Below are 22,828 nucleotides of genomic sequence, written 5' to 3' on the forward strand. Positions count from 1 at the left end.
GACCTTTTTGTTTAAAGGTGTTTGTTACACCCACTCCCAGTAGCTCACTCAGTGAACTTCCATGCTGCTCTTTCTCTGTCTCTACACTTCCTGTTATGTATTTTCACTAGAAGCCCCAAGCCCCCCCCCCCACATACAACACTTAGTTATGCAATTTTATCAGACACCTACAAAACTACATTACACAGAAATTCCATCCTGTAAACTCTGCACTACTTCTCCCCTTTGTCCCCACTAGGCGAGTGTGTACTTCAGCGAGCTGTTATGGTGAGGAAGAAGTTGACTGCCAGGGAAGGAAGAGGTTGGGTGTCTGGGACCCTTTTCTGTACCCACTTCAGAGTGGCCTTCGTTCCCCAGGACAGTCCCAAAGCTGACGTGAGTCCCTCTTAACAGCTGTAATGATTAAAATACTCATTCATATTCGTATATGGTTTAATAATGTATTGTTATTGGCTGTTTATGGATGTTTAAAGGATGACATTGCAAAGTACATTAAGAAAAACTGATGAAGGAAGCAAAAACTTTTGTTTTTTTGGTGCAGTATGTATATATTTTCTGTAAATAACATCCATGATGCAGGACAATGCAGACCCAGTGCTTTTAGGAGATCATGATGTGGCTTTGGCGTCCATAGAGAAGGTTGTGGTTGGTAAGTACAACCTTATGCCCAATTTTTACTCACAAACTCGTTCATGCAATGACTGGAGATTTATTGACAAATATTACTTTAACGTGACACTGCCTGTTTGTGTCCAATCACAGACTGTACTTACAGTATATGATGCTTTTTGCTGTGCTACGGTTGATGCTACAGCAACAACAGTTGCACCACTCTATCAGCCTTATGTTACTTACAATAAAGAGACTAGGAAACTGACATGTTGCATAGTTTGTTACAACGGCGTTTGTATAACTTCTGACCTATAGCTTATATTATCACTACATTGGTTTGGATCTAAAAAGGGTTTAGGGTTAAGATTTCAGTCTTGGTTGATTTGGCAACACCCGTGGATATTGTGGTAACAGAGAGTGATGTTTAATACCGCAGCAAACGTGGCCATTACCAATTACAACAACTACTATATAGAGAGGTGTTTACTGAATGTAAATATGGGACATTGCAGAAAAATACTGACCATAAATAGTATCAAATATTGGGTTTGATTTCATTAAAATCTTAAGGATTATAAAGTGGCATAAAGGCTAAACAAAGTGTTCATTATAATAATAATTCAAGTGATAAAAGCACTTCCAAAACATCATAACTTAAATGTTATCATGCAAAATCAGATGTTTAAATAGCAGATACTGTATGTTAGAATGTGCAGGTTTTTGGCTCCCTTATAAAGTAAATTTCAGTGGAGCACTATTACATCTAAGCTACATACTGTAAGTATACGTAACCTGTACTCGAGGGTTCTTTGGCTCTTGACCCATTTGTCCGTTTAATATCTAATTAAGCCCCTTTTCTCCTCCTGTGTTGCAGTGGGCCCAAACAGGACCAAGCTGGTGACCCCAAACTCCTCGCTGAAGTTCACACCAGAGGAGCTGGTGCTTTATTGTAGGGATCTGCGAGTCGTCTGCTTCCTGTTTGACCGCCTGACTCCTGACGCACAAGTCATAGAGGTGTGCATCCATATCCTGATTTTAGGAACTTAGTGATCTCATTTTAAGCATGACCAGGACTAACCTGACTCCGCCAGATGGATTGCTTCGCATTTGCTCGGCATATCCATCTGGGAACTTTCCGTTAGATAACTTTTGGGAAGGGGCGAAAATACTGGTTAGCTGATTGGATAAACCATCTGTCTATCACCACCTATGTTGGTGATAGACGGGCCAAATCAACCAATCAGATCAACGAAGCTAGCTAAGTTAGTGTAGCTAGCGTTAGTTTGGCTTCAAGGACCTTGCGGTTCTTCTAATGCCATCGTTAAACATACAATTAAGTTAGGTAACATAGCTAACGTTTACGTTTTTAAACTTACCATTTGTATGTGACATGAACCTCATCAACGACAAGTTTTCACGGTACACTTCTGAAGAAGAGCAAAAACATCTTTTCCTCAGAGAAAAGCCTCCAGTGCCATTTTTTGCTCTTCTTTTAATGAAGGAATACTTTCTAATTCGGATAAAACTTGCGCGATAGCTACGCTCATCTCATCCGTGGAAGCCACCAACTGTTGCATCACACCTAAACCCGCCTCAAAACTAATGCTGATTGGACGGTCTCACGAGGCCAGACCAGGACTAATACTGGCTTAAATTCTGAACGTGTGCATGCACAGCCTAAGAACAGGCAGACAACCACCGATTGTTTTTTTTTTTTTTCAGCCTTTTAAAAACACTTTTTATAGCTTTGTTTTTTATGTAGTCTTCTTTTTTGCTCTTTCTAATGGGTGAATTTCAGTGTACCGTTTTATGCCTTCTTATAAGGAATTTCCAAATTCCTCTCCTAGAGATTTGTGCAATACGTGTGGTAAATATTTGTGTGCAACTGCATTTTTCTGTGTGTGTATGTGTGTGTTGTGTGTTGTGCGTGCGTGTGAATTGAGTTAGATTCAAGGCTCTGTTCACTCTCACACTGTTCACTAGTCATTTCAGAGCACTTCTGTGTAGAGAAGTTGATCTGTACTATACAGCAATGATCTGACTCTGCAGGGCATTGATGTTGAAAGCTGATGACCTTTGTCATGTTGATAGGCTCATTTTGGTTTCCCCCTCCTCAGATAACCTACACCATCGCCAAGACCTACCAGCCTCCTAAACCCGGGTCAGTTTTATCTTTCCAGAACGCTGCCCTTGGGAGTGTAGGTGAGTAGATTAATGCATGCACCCTCATGTATACTGTACAACCATTCATTCCCTCGCTGGCACTGGTCCAATACCTCATCGGTCTGTCTATCATCCTACTGCTGTCTTGAGTCCTCAAGAACATAGAGGGATGCTTCAATATAGCTCACTCATTTCTGGGTTTTCATGATTTTGCTTTGGTATGTATGAGACTCGTGATAATAATGTTATGCTCTTCAGTCCAAAGGGTGTTTACTGTATGTTTGAACCCATTCACATCAACCTTAATATACCGACAGATGTCCTGTAAATTGTAGACAGTTATATTTTTCGGACCTAGATCAAATAATATTGGTATATATATCAGAGATAACTGGAAAATGAATACATGTTTCAGGCACTATAGCCTTATGCATGTGTCTGTTTGGATGTTAATGACATGAAATGATTGAGCTTCAACGTTTTAAAGTATTTATCAGTAAATTATTCTATAATTCATTTCTTTCTGTGCATATTTCACTGTGATGAATATTCTTAGAAATAACAGCTCAGAATGAGAAGCAAATGCCCGCATAAATCAGAAGTGCAGCGTGAATGTGTTAGTCGCTGTACTTCCTTTCTAAAGCCTTGCATGTTTTCTCTTGGTGTGCCTTCATCACGTCTGTTTTCACTTTGCTTTTTCACCCATTCTAACTCCAGGGACAGAATGTACCCAAAAAACACTGTTTGTCATTTATGTCATGACTTCAACTCTGTTTGATCTATTTTTGTTTATGATTTTTGTTGTTTGTTGATTCTATTTTTACTTTTTGGCGTACCGCCAGAACATGTCACACCTCTTAAGGCTGGAGAGAATATTGAACAGGAAACATAATGGTTTCCTGTATGAAAAAAATAAAGCTCACATCCTCTCTGGCTGGCAAAATTAGAAACGTTCTACTAAAAAAATGACGCAATGAAAATGCTGTCTTTGAAACCATGCCCATATGTGAGGAAACCTCTGAGTGGTTTGAAGGCAAGGCTCAATAAAAATTGCAGGGAAAGATGAAATTAATCAATTCAATTCAATTCAATTTTATTTATAGTATCAAATCATAACAAGAGTTATCTCGAGACACTTTATAGATAGAGTAGGTCTAGACCACACTCTATAAAGCCCCAACAATTCCAATAGTTCCCCCAAGAGCAAGCATTAGCAGTGGCTATTGCGACAGTGGCGAGGAAAAACTCCCTTTTAGGAAGAAACCTCGGCAGACCCAGACTCTTGGTGGTCGGTGTCTGACGGTTGGGGTTATGATGGTACAGGATGTAGCGTGGCACAGTAGAGCATGGGTGGACGCGGTGGACGCAGCAGGACGTAGCCGGGCATTGCAGGGAATCGCAGAGCGTAGCAGGGTGTAGCAGGTCCATAGCCACAGCTGCACCCAAGACCCAGGTCTTGGTGTCACCCTAATCCGAGGCGATGTTCTGGGCGAAGAAGAAACATAAAGACTCCGGGGAGTAAACTCCCCAGAGCTAGGTGAGTAACAAGCACTTCTGAGACAGGATGTGCATAAAAGGAAACAAAAGAAAAGAGCGTGTCATAAGAAGGAACTTCCTCGGCAGTCTAGAATTATAACAGCATAACTAGGAGAGGCACTATATTATTGATTATACGATAGGTAAATCTGATGACTGTAAAGAGAAGCAGAGAAAAGCAGGGGTGCTGTGTCTGCAGCTATACACCCTGCCCCGCCGGTCTAGGCGTTCACTGCAACTCCTCACTCCCTAACTATAAGCTTTATCAAAGAGGAGAGTTGTCAGTTTAGTCTTAAATGTAGCGACGCTGTCAGCCCCCCGAACCCAGATTGGGAGCTGGTTCCACAGGAGAGGAGCCTGATAGCTGAAGGCTCTGCCTCCCATTCTACTTTTAGAGACTCTAGGAACCACAAGTAACTCTGCATTCTGGGAGCGTAGTGCTCTAGTGGGACAATAAGGTACTAAGAGGTCCTCAAGATATGAAGGAGCTTGACCATTTAGAGCTTTATAGGTCAGAAGAAGGATTTTAAATTCAATCCTGGATTTTACAGGAAGCCAATGGAGAGAAGCTAATACAGGAGAAATATGATCTCTTTTCTTAGTTCTTGTCAGAACACGCGCTGCAGCATTCTGGATCAGCTGGAGAGTCCTAAGGGACTTATTTGAGCATCCTGATAATAAGGAATTACAGTAGTCCAGCCTGGAAGTAACGAATGCATGGACTAGTTTTTCTGCATCGTTTTGAGATAGGATGTTCCTAATTTTAGCAATGTTACGAAGGTAAAAAAAAGGCTGTTCTAGAGGTTTGTTTTAGATGGGCGTTAAAGGATAGATCCTGATCAAAAATGACTCCTAGATTTCTGACAGTAGTACTGGAGGCCAGGGCAATGCCATCTAGGGTAGCTATATCTTTAGATAGCGAAGTTCGGAGGTGCTTGGGTCCCAGCACAATAACTTCAGTTTTGTTTGAGTTTAATATCAGAAAATTGTAGGTCATCCAGGATTTTATATCTTTAATGCAAGCTTGAAGTTTAGCTAACTAAAAATCAGAGAGAAGGAGTCCAACTCAGTAGGACACACTTAACATCTCACCAACAAAACGAAAACTCTCAACCATTACGCCCACTTGTAAGCAAGCCACTGGCTGTTCACCTCAACCATATAGAGTAATACGAGCCCATCTGTACATTACATTGTGCTATGTTAAAGCTACACCAGGCTGATCAGGCTGTGGATGACTGTCGGCTGTTGGATAAATAATGCAAGCCCTCCCTCTGAAACAAGTCGCTAGATGACCCACAGTTCAACTCTGCCGCAGGGGTCAAGTGTGTCTGGTGTGGTCAGTGTGTTGACTTAATCACTTTCCACACACCTGGAAACAGAAATATTTCACAAAAATGACCTCAACAATTATTCCGCTGTACTCATGATACACAAGACTAATACCGTATTTGTTACTAATCAGTCCTCTGCAGTAGCTTTATACCACACCTGGGCTCACTGTAGTATTTTGCAAAATTGCTGCCCCTGATTCGTCTCTTTAGAAAATTTCCCAAAATGGATAATTTTTTTAAATTGCAAAAAATTAAAAAGTCACAATATCATCATATACTCTACCTGGTCTTCTCACCGAAAATGTCAACACCAAAACCATGTTAACATTCTGATAACCAAGATATTGTGTATTATTAAGATGTTTGAAATCACTTTCTTCCTCCAGAAATGAAGCAGTTTCTAAGCAACCGTCGCCGAAACACCTACATGAACTGGTATGAGTCTGCCTCAGACTGGGAGCAAGAGCTGGAGAGATGCGGGGCCGCTGGCTGGAGAGTCAGCTCGGTCAACGACCGCTTCGAGATGTCCACCAGGTAAAATCACACCCTAGGTGTATAGTAACACACACATCTTTGTCTAAATGTGGTATGCTATGGTATGTCAGTTTTTCCAGGTATCCTCCCCTCAGTGTTATCTACTAACCAATAGTGTTGAAAAATATGAAATGCTATCTACTGTACCAGCAACACTTTTTTTTTTTTTTTGGAATGTGTGAATACATCTGCTTGCAAGTCCTTTACAAGAGAATGTTTGAGAAGCACCGTTTTGCAAAACATGAAGGAAATTGAGAATGTCAGGCAAAGCCAAGGCAAAACTCCTATAAAAGACACAAAGAACACCACTCAGTTTGCTCAATTGATGTTTTTAAAAAGGCCAAAGTTGATGGCGTTTTGAAAACATAAAAATCTCATCCATGCCATCACTCTACCATTTATATTCTGTCAATAAAACTGTGTATTCTCTCTGTTTTCTGTCAGCCTGCCGAGGTCCATCGTGGTTCCACAGAAGGTTTTAGACACTGAGCTGAAGAAAAGCTTCGCCCACTTCAATGAAGGACGCATCCCAGTAAGTGCACTTAGTATTGAGAAACATTTTGATTTAACCTTCACCTCCATCACTACCTGAAACCACTCATTTAAGAGTGGTTTAATCATTCATGTTAGCAGCCTCAGTCCTATGGAATGTTATTTTCAAAGCATTTTTATTCATAAAAAATATTTATTTTATTTGTATAGACTTTTACAGATTTTATATATTATTTTAATCAGGGTGCGATTTGCTGAGGGGGGATGCAAGGGATTTCCCCCTTTCTAGTCTATATATCCCTGCCTCTGCTTAATTATTTTAATCAATTATTTTATTTTAATTATTTAGTTTGTCTACTTCATTTTGAGATTATTTTCCATTGAATATTGAAGTTCTTAAATAAGTTTTGGCATGCCTGGCTACCCCTATCCATGGTATTGAAAGGGGGATTTAATTGCATGTTTTGCTTTGTTGTGCATGATCAAAGCTTTTTTTGCAGATCACACCCTGATTTTAATGGTCATGGACTTAAGACAGTATGTATGATTCCTGTATTTGTAACTCCAAAACCAAAGACCTGAGACACAACCTTGTAATGCCATTTGCTATAAAGGTAGTGATGCTCACTGAGCACATACATGCAAATAACATTTCCAGTTTGACTTTGCATGCTTTAAAAAGACTGTCCTCAACATAACATTAATATAGAAGCAAACAAATATTTCCTATGTTAACATATAGTGAAGTGGCGTCCTGAGCAGATAATTAATTCACACTACCTCTGTGTGTGTTGTAATCTGGGCTTCTCTGTTCTTTGTTTTGATAGTCGGTCCGGCAGCGTGTGCATGTTAGTGCATGTAGCCGTGAAAAAACATTGGTATTTCACGTATTGGGGAACGGTCTGTGAGAGCCGCGTGGAGGCAATACCAGCACGTCGTTTTTTTCCGGTATTTTAAGTACAGCCGAAGATGGTGCTAACTTTTAAAGCTACATTTTTAGAAATTCTTGCCTTCCCAAGTGTTTATTATATATTGTAATATAATGATCTTCATCAGTCATCTTTTAGATATGATTTCCCTTCTTATTAACATTACTGTGAGACAAATTACAAGATGAACTCAGATGCAGTAAGTGCCTTGAGGGATTTTTTTTACAATGTAGAACATTACAGTCATTAAAAAGGGTGAATTTGTGTTTTGTGTTGCAGCGCTGGTGTTGGCGACACCCTCGGGGCAGTGATCTAATGCGAATGTCCAGCTTCCAGAACAACATCTACCACGAGAAAGACGACATCAGGTGTGTATGTGTGTTTGATGTTTTCCAAATGGATTTTAGCTCGTGTATCTGTCAGTGTAAGTATTAACATTTGAATGTGGTTTAAGATGATTTAGCGGTAGCTTTGACTGCAGTCTGTAACTATCACAAAGCAAAGCATGGGGTACAGTAAACTAAAAACAGGGGGGTGTTACATCTTAAAGCTCCTGTAGAACCCTTTTTTGTTCACAGTCCAGCAGAGTTGTCTGCGTGCAGTTTATTAGTTCAGTCAGTTTATTTGAGTCATCCTGTAGAGAAGATGCAGTGTTGTTATTGATAGTTATCTGAACACAGGAAACCAAACTGCTGAAATAGTCTTCACTTAAACAGCAGCTAGTCACAGTCTACTGTTAATACGGCAAGCTGTTAAAGAAGCTTGAGACTGCAGTTTAAAAGCAACACAATACAGCGTGAAATCCGAATAGCAGACTCAACTTGCATTCAAGTTTTTACAACTTAAAGAACATTTCTGGGGGAAATATGTGTATATGTGTGTTCTTATAGATTTTTAAAGGCATTTGACTTTAAGCTGTAAAGTCTTTGGAAATGAAATCCACTGTTTATGACGCTATGAGTAAAAAGCCACTGAAAGGCAACTTAGTTCCAAAGTAGCTTGTTGCAGGTGTGGCAGTGTGTTAACAACAGGATGTGCTGTTCTATAGAAACCTGGAGATGATCCTGTTTGGTTGCCATTCCTCTCTGTGTGTGGTTGTGGAGCTTGGCGAGGAGCTACCCTCACCTGCAGATATCCAGCTGGCACACAGCCGCCTGCGCGCCCTCTGTCTGGGAGGTGGGCATAAGACATGAATACACACAACCCCTGAGCAAATATGAGTTCACACACAGCACCCAAACAAAACTAAATCATATATAGAATTGTGACAAGCTAAGCTTCCACTTGTTATAAAAAAAAAAAACGTATTTATTTATTCACTTAAGTCACTTATTTATTTGGAGAGTCAATTTGTTATCCTACGTTCTTTATTTTGTTGTACATTTCAAACTGTATAATTAAATCACTGTTTTTCAGATTTGTTTGGCTCTGAAATTCATACAGTGGCAGCTCAATATAGGCTTAGCGAGATGGTCTTTATTTTTGTTTTTTTTGTAATTTTGGCACACACAGCACATTCCATGGTTTAGTAAACAGAGAAAACTCATGGTCGTCTACAACTACTGGCCCTGGAACTGAAATGCTGACCTATCTTACACTCATACACACTCCCACTCTTTTACACACATACAATGCGTAAAGGGCACTGATTATCACGGTTCACACATTTGTCAGCTTAGTGTTTTGTCTTTTGTGGGTGAGTGCTTCACAGATGAGTGGATTGTCCTGTAAAAACAGCCACTCCGGTGTATTTGGTCGGCTTACTAGCAGTGGGCATTGAGTCTTCACAACAACTAGACAGAAAATGAAAACAGACTTTAGGGATTGTATTAAAGGCTAATCTCCCAGAGATTATATGGATTTTGCATTTAGGGTCCCATTCAAGATGTGGATGATTTATTTTGAGAAGGTAGCTTTTCTGTTGGTGTGAAATGGTTTTTCAGTCTAATGTTGTTTTTAAATAACGAATACTGCTCAGTCTGTAACAACTAGACTGCAGTATTAAGTGTATTGTACTGATTTATGTTTTTTTTGGTAATGTTTTTCAAGATCAATTACTGGGTAAAACCCTGATAAACAAGAAAAAAGGAATTAAGACAATCAATTCAACTTCTTTGTCAAATGCAGAGATCCCCCGTACTGAAACATTTCGTAATGTCTGAACATGATTTGTCTTTTTACTGTTTTGGCTTCTAGATATCTCCACCTCAGTGTCTGTGCCTGATGACAAATGGTTATCTACCCTGGAAAGCACCCACTGGCTAGATTACACCAGGTAACGGCTCTGATTGGCCTGTCTGGCAAATCTTGACATCCATAATAAAAAGTTATCTTCCTACCCATGGCTTTTTATTGTTGACTGTTGATTACTGATAACTGGCTGAGGAATGTCTGGAGTTGTGATCAAGGGCATTTAAAATCCTTGAACTTAGGACTTTGTAAATTTGTAAAAGAAAAATGATGCTAATTAAAGTACCAGGTTTATATTCAAATACAGCGACGCTTTCAGCTTTCTGTTCACATGTGTTGAATTTAGTTTGTTAAATGCATCATTCTTGAAGGGGAAACTCTGAAAAGTTGCTCCAATGTGTATTACCTTATATTTACTGAGACAGGTTCAGTGGATATATTTATTTACTGATTTGTAAATCAAGAAAGAAAAAATTTAATCAGCTTTACTCAATGGTAACATCAATGAATTCATGTATTAATGCATTTGTATAACTTCAAAAAAGAATTAGTAATTGGAAAAAAAACAATTCAAGGAAACGTAAAAGCAAAATTATAACATTAGTAGTATGAAAAATAGTTTACTCTATTTCCATGTAGTTACAGACCTTTTTTAGACACGTTTGTGATGCGATTACTGTGTTTGTAACTGTAATGAGATGAACCTGGTTTGATATTATCCACCTGCCTCTCTGTCTCCAGGTCCTGTCTGAGGAAAGCTTCAGAGGTAGCCTGCCTGCTTCGCGGCGGTCACCTGACTGTAGCACTGCAAGGTGAGTCACGTGACCTGGACCCCGGCTCATATTAGTCAATCCATTCATTATTCACGGTGCCTCCCTCTCATTAATCCCACATTAGGGCTTGCCCTGAAGTAGCTATGTACCGGCGACAAGCACACTCCACTGAGCCTACATGCACACTGTCAATGGGCCTCCAATAACACCTGGCTGCAACTGTTGTGTTTGCTTCTGAAAGGCAGTATAGACTCCATATACGAATATATGACATCTACCTCATGGAAATAATTGATGACATGAAATAAAAACATATTATTGAAAGACCTAAGATTATCTTAAGACCCGTTGTACATAAAGTAAATGTAAAATTTATACTTTTGAAGACAAGGGCCTTGATTAACTGCCCCCTGGCTACAAAAACTGGCTCTTTGGACGTAAAAGGGCCGCCTCTTTGGTGGGGATGGAGACATAGCTAACTGTGGAAGATAGCAGTGGTAACAACTGTAGATATAGCTTGGCTTATTTTTTCACACAGCACTGGGTCATGCACCAATCTTCTGGGGGCTGGATTCCTTTTCTGGTGTTGCCTTGGAGGCACCAAGCAGGTGTGGGGATACTTCCAAGCTCCCGTCTGAATGTTGCTGTGTGGGAGTTTACCCCTTAGATCAAGAGGGTCACCGCTATAGGACTGTGTGTCGGGAAAAGGAACATGCTGACTGTTGTTTGTTGTGGATTAGAGGTGTCAACTGATCACCACCTGGCAGTGAGGTGGATCAGGTGACAGGGAACACTACTGGACACACCAGGTAGACCCAAACGTGACCTCAGAGTGTCTTGCTGGGGTTCCTGTCAGCTTTCACCTCCTCAAGTTATTGCCAACTGATTTGTTGTGTTATTGTTGTTCTGGTTCCTGACATTGTAATTGCTGAGGCTACCAAAGAACAGTAACATTGAACACTTACAGATGTGTCTGACGGTGAAGGAATAGGGGAAAAACAATGGTTATTTTAATAAATAATATTTTGTAGAACTCCTTAGATTCCAGTTTACGACTCATTTTACAGACAGTAGGCTGTTGTTGATTTCTGATCATCTAGTCTGGCTGCCTGTGGTGCATTAAACACCCAGAGAGACGGACTCAACACTGCTTACTCAAACAATGGCCGTTTTCAGCTAGGGATGTTAACAACTTGCTACTGGTGTTTGACTTTCTCAGCCACTCTGCAGCTGCCAAGTGACTTAACATCAGGCTGGCTTTTACAACGCTTGTTTAGCTAAGAAGTTCATCTATCAGTCGTGCTCTAAGTCTCCCTGATGCAGCAGATCTGTGTCTGGCTGCTGGATCAGCTGTAAATATCCAACTGCAGAAATTACTCACTTGGGCTACACTAGCCCAATACACCTTTGTCTCTCAGAGTGCCTCTCTCTTTTTCTCTTGTTGTGTCTGAGTCTTTGTATTCATCATCATCATCATTTTTATCTGCAGGTCTATCTAATCAATGTTTTCTTCGTCTATTACTCTCTCTACCTCTCTCTATTGTTAAACAGCACAAGCCTTAAAGTGCCCATATTATGAAAAAAATCACTTTTTCTGGGATTTGGGGTGTTATGTTGTGTCTCTGGTGCTTCCACACACATACAAACTTTGAAAAAAATCCATCCATGCTGTTTAGGGTGAGATACAGTTTCTGAATGTGTCCTGCTTTCAGTCTCTGGGTGAGCTGTTCAAAATCGGCACGGCTTGTGACATCACAAGCCGAAACGAGCAGGCTAACCGCAACCATTAGCTCGTAGCGTTAGCATGCTACCTCATTCTCAATAGCAAAGCACTGCTACAACACACACAAGTTCACCATAATCTACAAAAGAACTACTTACATGTGCACCCTCATTTAGAAGTCTCCCAGCTAATCCTGCCTTGTAACTGACCGAAGTTGTAGAAACAGCCTTTCTTTTACTGTCTATGGAGCTAGCTAGCTGACATGATCTACATCTGAGCTACTGAGCATGTGCAGTGCAATCAAAGATAGTACAGAAGAAGAAGAAGAAAAGAGGTCTCACTCTGTAGCTAAAACAGAGACCAGCTGAAAAGAGGATCTGCAGCAGTGAGAGAGAGCACTGCAGTACAACAACAATATGGTGTTTTTTGAAAATTAAACCATGTAAACCTATTCTGGTACAACCTTAAAATGCAATTATGAACCTGAAAATGAGCATAATATGGCTGCTTTAAGAGGAATAAGGGCACAATTAAATGGTGGTTGTAAATTAAAGGATTGTGTGTCCCTAGTGGTGCTCTAAAATTGAAAACAGTAGTGGTGTCAGTTGGTCTATAGTCGAGCCAGAACAACCAGACACTGTAAACGGCAGAAATTGCCACATCTCCAGCAGGTTGATGTTAAAATAACTGTCAGGTAATAGTGTTTCCCCCTGTTTTGAACTTACAGAGGCAGATGACCGGGACATGGCCTGTGTGGTGTCCAGCCTGGTGCAGGTGATGTGTGACCCCCACTGTCGGACCCAGCAAGGTTTCCAGAGCCTGGTGCAGAAGGAGTGGGTGATGGCCGGCCACCGCTTCTACAGCCGCATCAACTACCACCGCGACAACGACAAGGAGGAGGTGAGAGCTCGCACTGGACAGCGACAATCGCAAGTTAAACTATGCAACCATAGAATTATACATAATTTTATTTATCTTTATATTTTTTTTATTTCACCAGTGTTTAACCTGGAATTATTGTTGTATTTTATGGTATTTTTGTTTTTATGTGCACCTGTGAAGCACCTTGTAACTCTGATTTTTGAAAGACGCTAAAGATAAGGAAATAAAGTTCACTTACTTACTATCTATCCTATTATTATTTCATGTATATTGTATCCTTTTACTTCATGTATATTCTGTATGTGTGATGTGTGTCTGATATTTTTGCTGCTGCAACACCGGAATTTCCCATTTTTTTGGGATCTATCTATCTATCTAACTAACTAACTTCCCTTCCCTCTGTCCCTGCAGGCTCCAGTCTTCCTGCTCTTCCTGGACTGTGTTTGGCAGCTCTTGTCCCAGTATCCCTCTCGCTTCCAGCTGACAGATGACTTCCTGTTGGCCTTGCATGACAGCATCCACCTGCCACTCTTCTCCAGCTTCCTGGCCAACTGCCAGCGAGAGAGATGCAAACGCTCCCAGGTACTGGACACTTGAGAGGGACTTTAGTATTTTGGCAACTCTATTTCTGTCATCTTTATAATAGAGCCTTAGACAGTGACATTTTATCACATTTTAAAGTCATCACAATATCATTTGCTGCATACATATATTATAGTGATATTTCTGGATCTGTGTGATACGCTCCGTTTTCTATACTGTTTTTGTTTTATCAAAACGGGCTTAGACAAAGCACCTAAATGATTACAGCGGGTACCCTATATAATATTAGAATATTGGTGCACAAAGGTGCATAGAAAGAAAAGTTGGCATAAACATAGACCTATGAAATGTATATGCTACTCTACCCAGAACATCGGGCAGTCCTACACACCAGTCAATGGCTGGAGAGACGTGCTTCATCCGGATTCTTCCTCAGATCCCTCTGACCCCCCTCTACCCTCGGTGTGGGACTGGTCGCTGCAGTACAGCAAGCATAGAAGAGACCGCTTCACCCAACCCGTCCCCCCAATCCCTCCTCTCCAGCCGCTGCTCAATGGAAACCTCAACACCAACCCAGACACACACAGGGTAGGGCTGCCAACTCTTTCATGATGAAACACACCCTCTAGTGGCCCCTGGAGCTCTGGGTTTAACAGTGGCTGACATCAGAGAGCACCTCATGTTGGGATGTTAATTTATTTGCAGCTTTTGACTCAAAATGGATCATTTCAGTAGTTACAGATCTTATCAATTGTGTGCATATACAGATGTCAGTTTAGGTGCTTACTATGATATTGCTAGAAAGCAACACATTGTTTTCAACAGACAATCTTCACTGATGAATAAAGGTAGAAACTTAAGTCAGTACATAGTAATGGGTTATCAGTATCAGAGAACATGAGGGGCTGTTACAGAATTTGTTATTGGGAAATCATCTAATCTCCTTTCCGGAGCTGACATAATATTTGCAAGAGGCCACTGCACCCTCTTGTGGCAGCCATAAAACATGCATCCAAATCAAATTGACTCCTTGGGAACAGGCTGAACATAATGCTGTTCCCACTGACCATCACTGATTCCTTGCTCTTCTCTGGTTAGAGAAGTGCAGATCAATGAAATACGAAAGTTAAGTAATTATTTTAAAATAGGTACCTACAGTACATACTCTTTACACTCCATGGCACGTGGTTGAGACCCAAAGTACACTACTGCTGTGAATGACATTCATAACATTCAATTGTTAGGTTACTGTTGCAGGTGTCTGCAACTTGAAACGTTGACTGACCGTATCTTTTCCTGCCCAGCAGCTGACTGACACCATCCCCGGCTCAGTCTTCCTCCTCTCTCGAGGCACCTTCTCCTGTCCTGCTAACCTGCTTCCCTGGCGCAGCGGCAGTTCAGGCGTTTACAAGAAGAGCCATCGCAGGGCGCCGTCCTCTGAGAACGTGCCTGGCCTGGAGAGGCTGCTGAAAGCGTGGGCCCTGGCTGAGTTTCCCCAAGGCCTCACTTCCACCTCCGCACCTCAAGGACCACTTGACCCCTTTGAGCCCTTACTGCCTCTCCTCATGGGGCCCTGCATGGGCCTGTGGAGGGAGTGCTACCTCCGGGGGGCGCTCCATGCACAGGTAGGATGGAAGTGTTTCATAGGTGGTTTGGAATACTTAAATAAGAATGATAGTGAATCAGAAACAGCCATCGTAACTTCATATATGTCTCTAAATTCTCAACTAAATCTTGAAAACAAAATGTGTTGACTTTTTTTAGTGGTCTATATATATTATATAATATACTGTTCTGCTGTTTTTTCTTTTTTTTTTTTTGCTCGATTTTTTTCCCACCTCTTCAGTCCTCTAAAAATCTGAGATGGAAAAAACACCCCTTAGTTGAAGTGTCCACACTTTGGCCGTTATCTGTGATGAGGGGCCGCAAATAGACATCGCTTTGTTTAAAGGGGTCACAAGTCAGCATGGTTTGGAACAACTGGCTTAAAGGTTGAGGCTGTTCTTATTTTATCTTTTTATCATTATCCTAAATTCTCCTGAGGAGACTAAAACCCAACAATGATATTCTGCTGTAGCCAATGCCTCTGTGCCACAGAACCCATTAAAACACACACATCAGAGAGCTATACCATTCAACTTGTTCGACATATCCATATTTGAAACTCCACTGCTGCATTTTAAAGTTTAAGAGTCGAGAGGAGATTGTTACAGCTTCCTGAATTCACAAATTTCCTCCCAGCTCAATGTAGATTCTTTTGAAGACTCACCACAGAGCTTTCAAAACTTTAAAAGCAAGCTGGGAGGAAATGTTTGGATTTGGGCTGATTATTTGGTGCTTCAAAATCAGGGTTTGTAAGTGGCGAACCACAAACACAACACGCTATTTGACGTTTAGTATTTAGAACTAATCAGATAAGCAGCACTCCTCATCGGCTGTCTAATTTACATAATGCCGGGTTGAGTGTCTACAGGAAGTGCTGATTTGTCATTGGGTTTATCAAGTGGGTGACATCCTACACAAAGGTTCCAAGCCTGGGTTGCATCTTCTCACATCATGACTGCTTGTTCAAGAGATGACGTTGTCTCTTTGATGTGTAAAATAGTTTGAGTTGTTGAGTGACAAACTCCCATTATGGACGTGGTACATCCTTTGTGATGTCTGTGCAACAGCGCGTCTATCAGTGTCCCCATGGTGATGTTAGGAATAGTCGAGGGCTGTGTAGCCTATATCCATGACGTTCCACTTCCGGGATTGCGCTGTTGCCGTTGGAAATTCTGCCGGATTTCACTCTTTTCAGCCGGGAGTCCGTTACCTTCCGTTTTGTTTGTGTTGGAATTTTAAACTCCGGTGGATTTCTGAGGACTATGGTTAACTGCTCCTCAGATCTCTGCAGGGTAAATCCAGACAGCTAGCTAGACTATCTGTCCTATCAGAGTTCTCTGTTGCACGACTAAAACAACTTTTGAACGTACACACGTTCCACCAAAACAAGTTCCTTCCAGAGGCTATTTTGCTATGGTGCCTAGCACCGCCCATGACGATTGTTATTGGTATAAAGAAATGCCAATTAACCACAGGGCATTTTTCTTCCATCCCGGAGTGCTGTGTGGACTAGCCAGACCCTCCTCTGCAGCGCTGTGAAGGAGGGTCTGGCAAAGCAAGACTAAGGGCTGTGTGAGTAGGTGCAGTCATTTATTCTTTTTAAAGGGAGCTGTAGAGGAACAAGTCAAACGTACCGCTAAAACACCAACTCAGGTTAACAGTGTAGAGAGATTAGAGTAAATTATGTTTTTCTGGGTAATTTTAGTGTTTCCTCTAGAATTTCACACACCATTAAAGTCCACCACCCCCAGACTGACAAAATGCCGAGTGCCTCGATTTGGAAAAATTGGAAATGGGGTTGAATGGGCTCTTGACCAAATCTCAAATTTGCTGGAAGTTCGTCAGGGTTTTCCCAAGCTAATACACCTCCCTTAAGCTGCTTGAAATGAACTCTTCACGCACTGCCAGGTAGGCCACAGAGCATAGTGCAGGCACTTTAGAGGCAAAGCATAGCATAGGTATATGTCATCATCACTTCTGGCTATATCACATACAGCTCAAAGTCAAAGTTGAAATAATTTGAACATTAAGCGCAGCGCTTGGTGGCAATTTCGAGAGGTGTGCCTTGCTTTCCCCATAGGAGAACAATGGCACAGCCAGTGCAGAGGGTTTTCACTGCAGATCATGTGTAGGTGGCTTTACAGTGTCAACAAAAAGTGAATATCGAAATCTTGAAGTAGGAGGCAGAATTTGTTGCAGGGCTGTACGATTGGGTTGCATTAGATTGTACAGGTGTACCTAATAAACGTATACCTTGTAATGTTGATATAACATTGTTTGAATGTATTTTTTTTGTTTGCAACAAAATCAACAATGTGTTAGTCCATCTCTCAATACTTTACGACTTCCCTACCCTGTCTGTGGCTTTCAGCCCAAAGCCTATTTGTCCCTACTGAAGGCGTCAATCTTTAAAAACAGGTCACTGTATATAGTCTCATTTTTTTATTAAAAAGACAAAATATGTTTCCTAAAAGAACTGGGCACTGTAGTGTTTGACAAATGTTACTCAAACAACAGTAAATGGTGCATTTGTTTTCATGGGATTTGTTAACAATAAGAAGAAGAAAAAACAGAATATCACCAGACTTATTCTTTAATGAAGACTTAAGAGATCATTCTTAGGACTCCTCTGGTGGGTGCGATGACGTTGAAGAAGTTACGTTAGTGACTACCTAGTGTAAATAAAATTAACCATGTCGCTTTCCATCCTCAGGCGTTTTCCCACCCTATCTCCGCAAACCACCCCCACCCTGTGGAGCGGCTGGCCCGGGAGGTGCAGCAGCTCAAAGACAAGCTAGCGCAAGTGTCCATCAGCACGGCTCTAAAGCCAGCCAGCACGATGGCCGAGCCCCGGCGGACCGACACCAACCTGAACCAAAACACCAACAATGGCACCTTCCTCTTCCCAGCGTCAAGGCCTCAGAGCGCGACGATGCCCAGAGCGGCGCCCCCTCCTACCTCCACCAACCACCAGACCTCCAAGGGCGCTCCGCCCGCCTCGGCTCCACCATCCAGGCCCGGCCACAAAGACAATAGCGGCAGCAACAAACACACCTTCCTGTTTGGCCACTCTTCAGTAGCAGAGGCCCGCCCTGACCAGCGCTATTACCCAGCACCCAATAACGCCAAGCTGCCTAAGAGCAACGGGTCCTCGATATCTTCCTGAGGTCTGGTCCTTGTCTTTACTGTTCTCATATATGATCTACGACCGGGTACTATAACCAAATCATCTGTCTGCACAATATGAAACTGACTTCTCCCTCACTGGTATCATGTACTAAGGGAGACCAAGACGCATGTTTCATGTCAAACCGTATTTGATAGAAAAACCTTTTTTTGACAGGTGATAAAAAATAAAAAAATAAAACATTTTGGTGGAACACAGTAAACAGCAACAGTATGAAATAATCAGGGCGTCTGTACTGTATTGGAAAATGTGACAACTGTTTTGTTTATTGTAAAAAGAAAAAAACAATTGTAGTTCAATATTCCACCAATGAAATCTATCTAAGACAAAAAGGACAAGATGAAGAAGACGCTTAACAATGTATAACAACAGAGCTTCATAGGCACATCTTGCAGTGTCTTAAAATGCAGTAGAAGCTGTCATGTCATGGCGCCGTTCGAGAAAGACAGAAAGCTTGTAGTTTCCATTTTTAGCTTCTTATCCAAAATGGGTCATAGATAATAGTGTGATAAGGCGGTTCTTAAGGGCACTTTGACAGGACACACATTGCAGTGAATGGACACATTTGGTTTTCACTGGATCTAACTTGTCTGACTACATGTCTCCAGAAGATTTTTTTTTTAACAACTAGCTATTTTAGATCTTTATTATGTCATGCTAATGTGCAAAATTTCTTAGTTTTTGTATCGCAGCTTCAAATAGAATAATATAATATTGTTTGGACAATGATTTTTCTTTTTGAAAACCATCATTTTTGCAGGCGCTGTGACTAATGTGGAATTGAGGGCATGAAGCTATTTTGGTACTGCTCTAATCATATCTCTCCACTTGCATGCATGCTTGGGAGCAGAGAGAGGCCTATATTCAGTTATATTCAGTTATGTGGCTTAAGTCACTGCATATTATTGCAGTATAATTCAGCTCCTGCATGACTGACATGATTTCAGGGCTTTAGTTATAAAATATTATCTAAACTTTTATCTTTATTTTCAAATATATTTGACCATTATTGGTCAATTTGTTGATGTCATACATGTAGATTAAGTGTGAATTATGAATTGTTTCTGACCAAAGTTAGTATTATTTTGAGAATTTCTCTATCATTTTGTGGTGTAATTCAAAAACACCAACATTATTCTGCCTTTTGATTGCCGTACCTTAAAAAAGGTACTAGTGTTGGAAACAAAGGGAAGCTTTTTTCTTCCTGTTTACTTCTCTCTTTTTCCTGCCTGGACGTGTATTAGTATGCAGCCAGCATTTAGGTCAAGGACTTGGAAGTGTCTGACTGTATTTAAACCAGAGAGGAAAGTATCTGGTCCTGCGCCTTTAAATCCAAACAGGTTGTTGTTCGCATGATGTGGGTGTCAAGTAGATGCACTGGCGTCATTTCCACGGGCGGATGAAATTGTGATGCATTTGTAAAAGCATGTTTTTCTAAATTTTATTTTAGGCAGGAGAACAGTCCGATGTATGACTGATGCCGACCTTCCCTCATGGCAAAAGGTACCTCACATGATAGCACTATGAATTATTAAATTGTTGTAAATATTCATCACATCAATAGCAAGACGCGTCGATAGCTACAATTTCAGAGCTTTCCAGGTGTGATGCCAATGCATTCGCTTGCCTTCCGTGGAAAAAAACATAAGGTCATCTTTGTCCTGTCACATGGAAAATCTAATTTGATCAGCTGTTGGTCTGTATCGTTGTATAATTTAATGTTTTTGGTACGAACATCACTTAAATTTGCCAGATGTACATATTTTTTGTTACAGCATGTTTGGATCCTGATAAATAAAGTGTTATCAGTTCATAAACTCAACTGTGTTCATAATCTGTGCCACAAAAATAAAAGTCAATTCTCATACACCGCTCACAAACTTTATTTTTTAACAAAATAAATATTGACATATGATCTGGAACACTTAAAAAGTAGCATGGCACTGTACATGTCATTTAAAATCCAACCGCTCGGCATGATATGTATAGTTAGAAGAAAACAATTTGAGAATCATGTGCAAAATGCTCAATACTTTCACAGGTAATGTACAAAGTAAAAACTCGCCTGACAGGAAATGTTGAATACAAAATATCTACTGCACAGTTAAGTCATGTAAAGCTCTGGTTCTGTCTCTCCAGTTCCCAACATTATGTTCAGTAGAATGAAAACCAACGTTTCGACTCATCAGTGTTTTTATACAGAAGTAGGCAGAAAACCTGCAGGCTTTTAAAAATATGAATGAGGGGTTTTTCTGGCTCATTATGTTGTTTCACCAAACAAACCGAAATGTAAGAGACCTCTCTTCCACAATTGTTACGATGCCATGCAGGTTTTCCACCATGTACTGAGATGCATTTTGGCACTTTGAACCAATGGATGTTAGTGCATGCATTCTCACGTTTCACCTGATGACCGCAGACGACAGAATAAAATAGGACGGCCATTAGTTTCAGTCCATGTCACCACATAGCTTTAACGGCAGTGGCAGTGCTTTTAAAACCAACCAGCTCATAGCTGAAGAAAGCAAAATATTCAAGTCCAACATCAGAAGAGACTCTACATTCGTCCCATGCTTCAACTTTACCCCCACCGATTGCCGTGCTCCTTCCCTGTACACTGCTCCTGCTGCAGGATGCCATCAGGCCCGTAGAAGTAGGCGGAGGAGGACGGGCCGAGGCCTCCCAGCTGCCGGATGGACTTGCACATGGGGCAGGGGTAGTCGGACAGGCCCTCGATATCTTCGAAGGCCAGGTTGACGATCTGGTCGCAGCAGGGGTCGCAGTAGAGGTGTCCGCAGGAGAGGCGCTTCAGGCGGGCCTCGTAGGAGATGCAGCACTGACAGTGTGGCAGGTCGGGGCCCAGCGACAGAGAGCCGGTCAGGGAGCTGCTCTCCAGGCTGCCGGCCTGGCTGGAGCTCTGCTTGGTGGGAGACCTGAGAGGGACGGTCAGGATGTGACAGCAAATGAGTCACAATCACACTGTAGAGCTGAAATGATTAGTCAACTAAATGAAAGAAGAAAAGAAATGGTAATCGATTAATTGTTTTAATGGTCATTTCTCAAGCAAAAAAGGTAAACATAGGCTGGTCCCAGCTTCTCAAATGTGAGCATTTTCTGCTTTTCTCTCTGCTTTTAATATCATTGAATATCTTTGAGTTTTGGACTGTCAGACAATACAAGACACTTAAAGACCTCACAACTGGCCCTGAGAGATTTTGATGGGCACTTTTCAAACGATAAATCAAAAGTTATTTGACTGATTACTAGTTAAGGAAAATACTTGTTAGTTTCAGTACATATCTTGGTAACAATTCTTTAAAGGAATAGTTTGACTTTTTTATCGATTCACTGTTAAGCTTATTAAAAATATAAAATATGTTGGGTTTTTTTATTTGCAATTAAATATAACAGGGAAAAATAAGCATATCGCATTTTTACTGGACACAAAAAATGTCCAAAATCAATCGACTAATCATTTCAGCACTGTTTTATAGTATAACTTTGTTCCATGTTGCTTTTCTTTAAAGCAGATTTGCTTGAAATCTAAAGCAAACAAGCCAAACTAGGGCTACAACTAATTATATTTGTATTATTGATTAACCTGCCAGTTATGTTCTTGATTAATCAAGTCATCATTTCTATAAAGTGCCAGAGAACAGTGACCAATGTCCATTAAAGTCCAAGCTGACTCTTCAGATGTCTTGTTTTGTCCAATATATTCAATTTACAGTAATATAACAAAAAAGTAGCAAATCCTCACATTAGAGAAGCTGGAACCTGAGAATGTTTGACATCTTTGTTTGGAAAAAAAAAAAGACTTAAAATGATCCAATCACCTGACACTCCAAACCAAACCTTAAAAACACGAGACAGCAGTTGTACTCATGGGAACGCGCTGGGATCAGGCTTTCCCAGTGCACACTAAAACTAATGTAATGTTGGTGTACAGATTTGTTCCAGGGAATAAATAACTGGTAAAACAAGACCTGTAGTGATCTCAGTTAGGGTGGAGCTGGGTAAATACTCCATAATTTAAAGTGTGGAGGTGTGTCTGCTGTCTTTAGATTGAGACTGTATGTTCTGTGTCAGACTTGGACTCAGGTACTGTCTGTTACTTGGCTGTTGGAGCTCATTAATAGGTGCAGTGGATAATTATAGCAAATGTACCTCATTGTCTGAAGCCAAATTAGACATGTTCTTAAAATGTAAGTAGATGGCACTCAGGCTCCCTCTGATGTTAACATTCCTGGACGCATTTGAAATGGATTTATATGATTTCAGAGTCACTGTAAGTTGTGTAACATAAACTGGCCTTCAGTGAGGCA

At 41.0% G+C, this 22,828-nt stretch overlaps 1 protein-coding gene across 1 annotated transcript in view; it reads left to right on the plus strand.

Moving 5' to 3' along the window:
- The window catches only part of mtmr11 (myotubularin related protein 11), a 35,037-nt gene extending 14,712 nt beyond the window's left edge, over positions 1-20,325 (plus strand). The window contains exons 3-17 of the mRNA XM_031279562.2: positions 239-375; positions 580-649; positions 1,487-1,626; positions 2,730-2,814; positions 6,032-6,179; positions 6,624-6,711; positions 7,880-7,968; positions 8,649-8,776; positions 9,797-9,875; positions 10,532-10,602; positions 13,014-13,186; positions 13,580-13,750; positions 14,081-14,299; positions 15,019-15,336; positions 18,030-20,325. Coding sequence (XP_031135422.1) covers positions 239-375; positions 580-649; positions 1,487-1,626; positions 2,730-2,814; positions 6,032-6,179; positions 6,624-6,711; positions 7,880-7,968; positions 8,649-8,776; positions 9,797-9,875; positions 10,532-10,602; positions 13,014-13,186; positions 13,580-13,750; positions 14,081-14,299; positions 15,019-15,336; positions 18,030-18,482 — 2,369 coding nt within the window. The 3' untranslated portion in view covers positions 18,483-20,325. The remainder of the gene's footprint in view (positions 1-238; positions 376-579; positions 650-1,486; positions 1,627-2,729; positions 2,815-6,031; positions 6,180-6,623; positions 6,712-7,879; positions 7,969-8,648; positions 8,777-9,796; positions 9,876-10,531; positions 10,603-13,013; positions 13,187-13,579; positions 13,751-14,080; positions 14,300-15,018; positions 15,337-18,029) is intronic.
- The last annotated feature ends 2,503 nt before the right edge of the window (positions 20,326-22,828 follow it).

This window comes from Sander lucioperca, chromosome 10 (genome assembly GCF_008315115.2).
Source record: "Sander lucioperca isolate FBNREF2018 chromosome 10, SLUC_FBN_1.2, whole genome shotgun sequence".
NCBI lineage: Eukaryota > Metazoa > Chordata > Actinopteri > Perciformes > Percidae > Sander > Sander lucioperca.